The 8,920-nt window shown below is 35.7% G+C and overlaps 1 protein-coding gene across 2 annotated transcripts; it reads right to left on the bottom strand.

Moving 5' to 3' along the window:
* Nucleotides 1-3,554: 3,554 nt before the first annotated feature.
* LOC129307401 (uncharacterized) lies at nt 3,555-8,184 on the bottom strand. Of its 2 annotated transcripts, XM_054948344.1 has the most exons (3): nt 7,918-8,184; nt 5,498-5,597; nt 3,555-4,988 (listed from the first exon to the last, which is right to left on the bottom strand). In XM_054948344.1, the coding sequence occupies exon 3, from the start codon at nt 4,967-4,969 to the stop codon at nt 3,884-3,886; it is 1,086 nt and encodes a 361-aa protein (XP_054804319.1). In that variant the 5' UTR covers nt 4,970-4,988; nt 5,498-5,597; nt 7,918-8,184; the 3' UTR covers nt 3,555-3,883. The 2 variants fall into 2 exon arrangements, with proteins under 2 accessions (XP_054804319.1, XP_054804318.1); XM_054948343.1 differs by lacking the exon at nt 5,498-5,597 and having other exon boundaries at nt 7,918-8,180.
* Between the last annotated feature and the right edge of the window lie 736 nt (nt 8,185-8,920).

Here is an 8,920-nt window from a genome sequence, read left to right as displayed (position 1 = left end):
TTAAGCTGCAAGGTTTGAAAGAGAAGCAGACTGGACTATGTATAGTGTACAATTCTTGTCACATGTTTCTATATTTTGCAGTACATTGTGTTGACAAGTATGGCTGTTTAGTGTTGATTCAGGTGTTTCCTTCTAGCACCATTGTATGAAAACACAGATGCCAGGTTTTAGACCTAATTGTTTAGTTGGATGATTTACAAAGTTGTGGATATACTTTAATGTTTAAATCGGCATCTAAGATGATAGTAGCATACTAGCAAGTTATTCATGGGGACAAAGACAGCCAGAGGCAGAGCCAACCAGCGAAGCAAATTTGAATGGGAAAATCACCAACGAGGACCTTGGAAAGCTTGTACTAATAATTAAAGATCATGGAATTCTGAAATTGAATTTAAGGACCTTGATCCTTTAACATAGGATATTGATAATTAATTCACAATTTTTAAAAATGTTAGTTGAAATTTTAATTTTTTAAAAAAATTTACATTTTTCTAATTATATTTTAATTAAATATTCTATATAAATGTTTTAGTAATGATAATTAAACTTTTAATGTATCATTTTTTTTTTCAAAAGTAAAATAAACTAAGGGTATAGTTGAAAAAGCAATTATAAAAATTATTTAATATTTTATATTTTGAATCAAGTAAAATTTTTAGAAGATATTTTGTATTGTGGTTTGAAAGTAGTTTAAAAAAATAACTTATTGACTAAAACACCCCACTTGATAATAAATTTTGAACCTAATTAGTCAACAAATTACTTTTTAAACTACAAAAAGAATCGAGGTCCTTATATTCAATTTCAAAATTATATAGTCTTCAATTGTTATTACCAGCTTTCTAAGGTCCTTATTTGTGAGTCTCCCAATTTAAATTAGGCTGTCCAATTCGCGCCTTTGAAACTCAGGCCTCCCCTTCCCCCCCAAAACAACACGGTTCGTTCTTCGTTAAGGTCTCACAACCTCACTCCCTCTCGCCGTCGCAGTCGCATTCGCCGTAACTGTCATGGCCTCCGCCAGTGAATCATCTCTCATTTCTAAAGTCGAATCCTCCGATTGCGTTGGCATTTCCCCCATTTTCTCCGACGATGTCCACCCTTTTGAGGTTCTGAGAATACCAAAGGGAACCGAGAAATCGGCCAAGGCCAACGAGGATCAACCCCTAGTCCGTTCACTTGCTAAAACGTACCTTTCGTTTCTTAATCGCTGTTTGTCTATTCTCCCCAAGCGCCTGTCGGAGTTATCGAAATCGCGTGGCGGGGGAGACTTAGCTCATGAATTGTTCCAAGTTTATAAACTGTGATTGGATTGCTTGGATTCCGTAGCTTCGAAATTGGCTTGCAAGCCTTATTTAGTTGAGCTTATAAGACTTTTCGAATGCATTAAGACTGCAAGGCTTACTTTTGTTATTACTTCAGAAAACATTGAATACAGTCCTTGAGACCTTCTATACCATATAGCCTTGAGGCCTTTCCCTTTGTCAATAGAGTTTGCGCTTTCTGAAAACAACTATCTAGATACATCTTGCAAGAGGATACTTGTGATTTTCATTTGCATTTGCTGACTGAGCTTTGGGTGAGTAAAAGTGTAAAACTCGTTTCTTCACATGCAACAAATTCCTGAATGATGTAACCTTGGGATATGTTCAGACATAAGAGAAAATCCAAGGGAGGGAAAGAGTGGAAAAGACATATCCAGCGGGTCAGAATTATTATCCTAAGGGTCCAGCAAATGAGGATTAAGTCATTATGTGTTTATGGTGGCTATAGATTCTGTTTAGAGGCTAGAGTCACCTTTACGGCTTGCTTAATATTTTGTTGTTGTTTTGGATAGCACTCAGAACATGTTGAGAGTTAGACAGAAGTGAGGAGAGTCTCTCGAACACCATTGAGGGTCCTGCTATGTTATTGCTTTCATTTCTTTTCCTGTAATCTTGTTTCTGCATTAGGGGGTAGGGTTTCGGCCAAAATCAGTGACTTCCCCCTTTGTAACACTGATTCAGTCACTGATTTTTTTGAATAATTAACGAAATGATAGGAAATGGAACTGGGGCTTCCACTTCTCTACACTGAGGTAAAGCCATATCATACACTCGTTTTAATGCAGAGTTGCTTCAAGTATCAGCTTGCACTTTGAGCAACAAAATGATGTGCTGCTTTCTTTCAGGATATGTTAAGAACTTTGAAGCTCCTTTTCTGCTAAATCCCAAAGTCTTTGCTTGGCATACAATTTTCATCGCAGTATTACACATGAAAGAAAATCATTTTGAGCTAGTACAGCCGTAAGGGGATATTCCGGTAGGGACGATTGAAAACTGGTACAAATCAGCCCTGGACAAATTAAATAGGTGGAAAAACCCTCCAACCTGTCCCCCAGATGATAGTTATGAGAATACAACAGACGTCAGATGCGGTGCTTGTAAGAGTTCTTCCTGCTTTGCAATCTCTGAAGAAAATGTAAATAAGTTGAAATGCATGAGATAAGAGCCAGAAACCATAATTAGGTCTAAACAGAATAGAAAGAATGAGAATTCAACCAAGTGTTTATGGGAGGAGCAAACCTTAGTACTTGAGAATAATTCAAGGTTAACTCGTTCTAGATGTCGATAATCTCGGAACCAACTTGCAAGCAGTCTTTGCAAGTCAAAAGTCAGCGATTCAAGAAGTTTGGAGGGGAACCATATTTCTCTTTCTGATCAGTTCGATATACTTCTCCAGAAGGAGTCAGTTTTGAAGGATACAGATTGCACTGTGCCTCCAAGGTGTGGAGTGACAAGCAAACACATTAAAATGAGGTGTTGGCACTGTTTTCCCCATGAAATTAGGGAAAACATATTTTTAGATATCTGCATTTTGTTTAAGTTTTATATAAATTCTTCTACTTTTTTTTGTGTGTTTTAGATCCTTATATTTTTATTTTTTGTAGTTTTAGGTTCTTCCAAACTCAAGCAAAATGTAAAAATTATGAAATTTGGGATAACAAAAAAGTTCATTCTTCTGAAATGGGAGTTTGTCCCTAGGCAGTTGTCAATGAAGTTATTTAATCAATTAGGTATGATTGCCATTTCATGTTTTCGGTTTCTTAAAAACAAAGGATTGTTTTCAAATAATTTCTGCAACTATATATGTTATAAAAACAAGCAACTATATAAAATTTTGCTTGTATTAAAAATCAAATTAGGTTATAATAAGAATCAATGGCATTAATGCAAGGATATATTTAAAAATTTTAAAAAATTTATTAGAAAATTAACCTGCTTTAATTATTTTTTCTAAACCAAAATGAATATGTGTGAAAGTTATTGAATGAAACCTTTTGGTTAATAATATTTTCCAAAATTTGGTTGATAAAATAGTAAAATACAATGACACATTGCAATCCATGTGACTGATACTATTTTAGTAGGACAAGATTTGTTATTATTTAAAAGCAAATGCCTCATAAGAAAAAAAGGGAGTATCTGAATCTTTGATTCGGTGTCCACCCCCTATATGCATAAGGATTATTTATAAGCAGGAACTAGGCAATTCCTGAACGCTGCGGTTCGTCAGTGTTGTGAAAGAATACATGCCTCCTAATTTTATTTAAACTTTTCAGAAGCGTCCAACCATTACAAGGCAATGTTAGGAATTTTATAATTTCAAACTTACACAAGCAAATTTCACAATGAAATGTGCAATAATGATAGGAGGAAGGTTGAATTTACATGTGAAAGAAATTACAACAGAGAAATAAATTACCCACCTTTTGATTTTCCTATATCCTGGAAAAAATCAGTGCACCCGGGTGTCAAGTCAACCCAGTTTTTGTGGCTTGAGTTTTTGAACCTACAAATCCCTAACAAGCTCGTGCTTCTCCCACCTGCTTCCAGCATGATGTTATCTACTGCTGATCAGCTTGTGCTCTACGCCTACGCCTCCTACCTGAGCGACTTAGAAGAACTCTACCATTGCCATGGCGATGCAGACGGCTAACTAGGGACATACCATCATCACCACCTTCACTGTACCTTTCGTTATCGTCATCGTGATCTGACAAATCCAACCTGCTAACAGGACTTGCATGGCGGGCACCATTCTCACCAGATACTCGATGGGAAGGCAGCTCCGGCTCAGGCCTTAGCCGCCTGTTAAGGTCATTCCCTTGTCGAACTGCATGCAGCAGGAGAAAGAAATTCATTGTCTCTATGTTCATTTGAAATCTTCCATTGCCTTCTGCATCATCTGCATCAAGAGACCCCTCCTCTTCATCTGCACCAAAATCTTGATGATTTCCCTCGATCACATAGTCGCCGAATACCATTGCCCCGGGCATGGCTGATGTTATTGTGCTGATAACATCTTCCCGCTCACGCTCCCACTCAAGCCATCTCCATTTCTGTTCAAGCGCAGGATCCACATCTCGTGGACATCCTGAGGGATGCTCTGCCCTCACATGCTTCTTCAATTCCTTGTAGTTCCCAATAAACGAGCAGCTATCCTGCATGCAGCCTCTCTTCTTTGCATTTAGATAATCCCTTGCAGGTTTGACAACTGTCCAACCCTTGACCTGACCTCTACATAGGGGGCATGCCAGCACTGTCACTTCATCCTTCTCATGTGGCAAGTTTGAATATGGTAATAGGCTTGGATTATCCATAGAGCCTTGCACCGCCTGTCCATTATTAGATGAGACAACCTTTGCGTAAGCTTTCTTGTACTGATCGAGGCAGTTGGAATGACGAAAGCTAGTGCCACACATATAGGGACGGCAACCTTTGTCATGAGAAGAGCAAAGGAGAAGAACGGCATTGTGTGGGTACTCCATGCACACAGAACATGTCACGTCTTCCCATTCTTTCTTATCCAACACCTTTGAGCATTTCTTTGGGCATAAATTCTCACCGATATCCCTTTTGCAAGAAGGAAGAGGGTATGGAGTAAGCCTGAACTGACGGGAAGATCGTCGTCCCTTGCTTCCTTTTGCCATTTTCAAATCCCAACTAAACCTGGAAATCAAACTACAAAATTTTAGCAGGTCGTAATGATTTCTAAGATTTACAGGTTGGTGTAATAATGCTTGTCTGTTTATGATGTCAATGATAAAAGGAATCAGTGGACATCAAATAAAGCTTAATTATATGGTATCTTCTCAAATGTAATGTTAATACAAAAAATGCCACAATACTTGAGTGCAGTCATAGAAATGGGATAAGTATACTGGCAGCGCATAGCAAGTGACCATACAAAAATTATGATGCAATCCTTCTTCCAGCACCAATCTGAAATATTCTTCTCTTGAAACAAATAAAGCCAATGGCATTTGGCAAAGAAAAGGAACCCCTGCCCGGTAGAAACAAAGCAAGGAAAAAACTTAATTTTACAGTGCGCTTTTACAAAGAGATATTTATTTGTTTATGGTGAACCGCAAATCTTCAAAACCTGGTATAAGCTATATCCAGAATAATATAAGCTATTCACAAGAAAAAGTCTGCTTGTCTCTCCATAATTCCACTACCTTTAAAGAAGAGTTATCTCACCCCAACAAAACCAAGATCTTACAACTTACAACCAAACATTGTCGAAATCAACCACAAGCCAGGGAACATTTTGCCCATCTGATGATTATCAAGTAAACAGAGAACCATATAAACAAAAAATGCCAAATTCATAAAACAACAAATTCAAAACTAGTAAACAAATTTCAGATACTCTATTAGGTCACTCTTGAATTATGACATCAATTTAAGCCTGATGGTAAAAGTCATCAGTAAGTCACATTAAAGCATCACTCCAGACAGTAGTATCTTTTTTTGGATGAAGATGTAAAACCATAAAGGGATGGTCGTCCCTTATTAAACAAGGTGGTCGAGACATGCATAGCTGCAAGAGATTAACAATTGTGTGGAGACAGAACATGCATCATAGCATTATCAGTAAACTTTTGTACAAGAATGCAACACCATTTATACATATGCAGTAGAACAGCAAGAAGTCCGGCATAGGTCTGGTCAAGTAACTTGATTGGATCAGGAGTCAGCGTTTCCGCCCTTTATTTAGATAGAAGCATCAAAAAGTAGTTGACCTTTAGAAGCTCAAACTAATAGTCTAACTATTGTCCAAATATTTTAATATATTTTTATTTTAGCGGTGCTATTATCCAACTCAAAGCAAATGCCAATTTTTGTCCTGACATGCCAAATATACTAATCAAATTCTATTAATATCACTTCCATTTTCATTTATACTTTCCTATTTCCATAAAAATATTTTGCAAACTAAAATAATTTCTGAAACATGCCTACTACCATATTATACTGATGGCTAAAGTGGTTAGGCTAAATTGGATTTGGATTCTTTCTATACAAGATCCATGCTGTCATTCCTCGAGACAAGATTTTATCTCTTGACATGAATATATGTCAGGATCATCAGCTCTGGTTAACCAGTTACATTATCCTAATGCAGTATTCAGTAAACAGGAACTACTTTTGTTCAGATATGTTAAATGCTAGCAATGACTTCATAGGAGAAACAGAAGAAAGAGAAAAGAAAAATGGAAAATATTTGTAAAGCTATTGTTCCCAAACCAATGTTTCAAAATTCTCGTGCAATAGCTAAAAATCCACAAAACAAGGGGAGAAACAAAGTTTAACATCAGTAGAGGGGACATGCCTTCTCTTTAAAAGCTTTCTTTCACAAATCTGCTATCTTCGAAACAAAGCTTTAAAAAAGAAAGGAAGTTTAAAAAAATGGAGATGGAAATGGGAAATATCAATATCTACAATCCTACATTAGCAGGGCAAATTATCTACATTAGTACAGATCACTACGACAAGAATTAGAAATTTAATAAAATTGTAAAAGAGAATGTGTAGAAAAAGAACAGAAGAAAAGAAAGTAAACTTGTTGAAAATAGAAGCATACACTTGCAATGCAAGTACCAAATCGTTCCACTAAAGAAGACTGACAATAAAAGAGCAGAGGCCAACATGAGGAGATCTATTTTTGTCTATGATAATGAGCTCGTAAATTATAATCATGAACATATGGGTGGAGTAATGAAATGAGCACTCGATGCAAACAATTATATTTTAAAAAAGGAAATTGCTGGAAATAGCCCAATTGTGCTCCCGAAATGTGTTTCACACTTTCAATTCAACTTCAAGTTTGTTGAAAACAGGAAGTAAAAAGGCGCAGCTTTTATGCATAAATCCGTACCAAGGAGGAAAAACTCACCAGCCTCGTAATTCCAGAGTATGAGTCCAATAGAACAGTTCAAAAATCCAAAGGGGCACGCGGTAATAAATTTAACAACCAAAGCAGAAATAATAATAATAATAATAATAATAATAATAAAAAAGTAAGATATTCAAATAAACTGCCCAAAATGGAACCACGTGTCCAGAAGGAAAACTAGCAAGAAAAGACGGCAAGTATGATGAATAAAATAATAACCGGAACATGAAGCAAGGATAAGAAGCACATGTCCCTAACTTTACATATCTCAGATCCAATCGTACACCAATAGTGAATCACAATTGGAAATACGCCTTTAGGCAGCAAAAATTTATCAGACAAAAATGAGCGGTCTGCTTAAATGCGAGAAAACCAGTAAATGAGAGCAGAACAAAAACTGAGAACTAAATCACAACCCAATTTCCTGCTCAGGCAATTTAAACTTCTACCATATGAATCAGATTAACAAAAACCTAACCAATATGTAAAAAAAGTCAAGAAACTTGGGGTGGGGCGCCACTAATAGCAAGCACTTCTGCTGCATTTATCAAAAGGGAAGTGAAAAATGAAAATGCAAACAAGTAGAGTGATAGGGCACGAAGAATGATCATCCCAGGCGGCTATAAATCATCAATTATAGCGAAAAAACGAGGAAATGTACGCGAACATGAAACAAGATATTAAGAGAAGAAAATTTACCTCGAACGAATCGAATCGAAAGCTGGGGCGATGGAATCGAGGGATAAGAGTTCTGGGCGCCAAAGGGGAAGAAGAAGAAGAAGAAAACGAAGAGATTGAAGAGATTGAGAAAGAATGAAAGAGAAAAGCTTGGATTCGCGGGGTTCGGGTCATTTGCACGCTACATACCTCTAACCTCTCTGCCTGTGAGCTTTTGACATAGGAGCAGCCGAATTACACACACGCGCTCTCATGAGAGGTGAGACCACGCTCTGATCCAACAGATTACTGAGTGGTCATTGTGACGTGCCCGAGAGTGCAGGTTTACGTGGTCCGCTTCACGAAGTAATGCTCTTGCATCTTCCTCCTGGCATTTAAATTTAAATTAAAGAGAAAAAATGGTACGGCACTTTTTTTTTTTTTAAACAAAAGATATACTCTGTCTATTTTTATAAACTAATAATAACAATAATATTTTTAATCAATTCTCATATTTTAATAAATAATTATTTTTTAATAAATTTTATTTTTTTATATTTATCTCTATTTAATAAAATATTTTATCTTAAAATAAATATAAATTAATTTATTTATTATGAACACTTTAAAAAAATAATTATATCTTAAAAAATTAATAATATCTTATATTTTTAAATAGAGTTAAGGTTCAATTTTTTTTCTATACTTATTTGTTAGAAGTGTTGGACACCATATACTTTTAAATGAAGTAATTTTATTGCTGAATTAATTTTTGGAGGAGCAAAAACTCCTTTTCATTAATCAACCGTCAATTCTTTTATTTTTTATTGATGTGTCACATGTGCGGGGCTTATGCACAATAATATGTAACATGTGATATGTCCTTTGGTACTAATTTGCTCTTAAATTTTTTTTAAAAGCATTAAGCACTGTAAAATATTTTTTTCAAAGCACTGGGCACCTTAAAATCTTGTTAAAATAAAATTAAATAATATTATTAAAATATTAAGTATTTTAATATTTAATAATTTAAATATTATTATCT

This window comes from Prosopis cineraria, unplaced genomic scaffold (assembly GCF_029017545.1).
Source record: "Prosopis cineraria cultivar Desert tree isolate PC_DT_omini unplaced genomic scaffold, ASM2901754v1 PC3, whole genome shotgun sequence".
Taxonomy (NCBI): domain Eukaryota; kingdom Viridiplantae; phylum Streptophyta; class Magnoliopsida; order Fabales; family Fabaceae; genus Prosopis; species Prosopis cineraria.
This window is presented reverse-complemented; position numbering and strand designations above follow the sequence as displayed.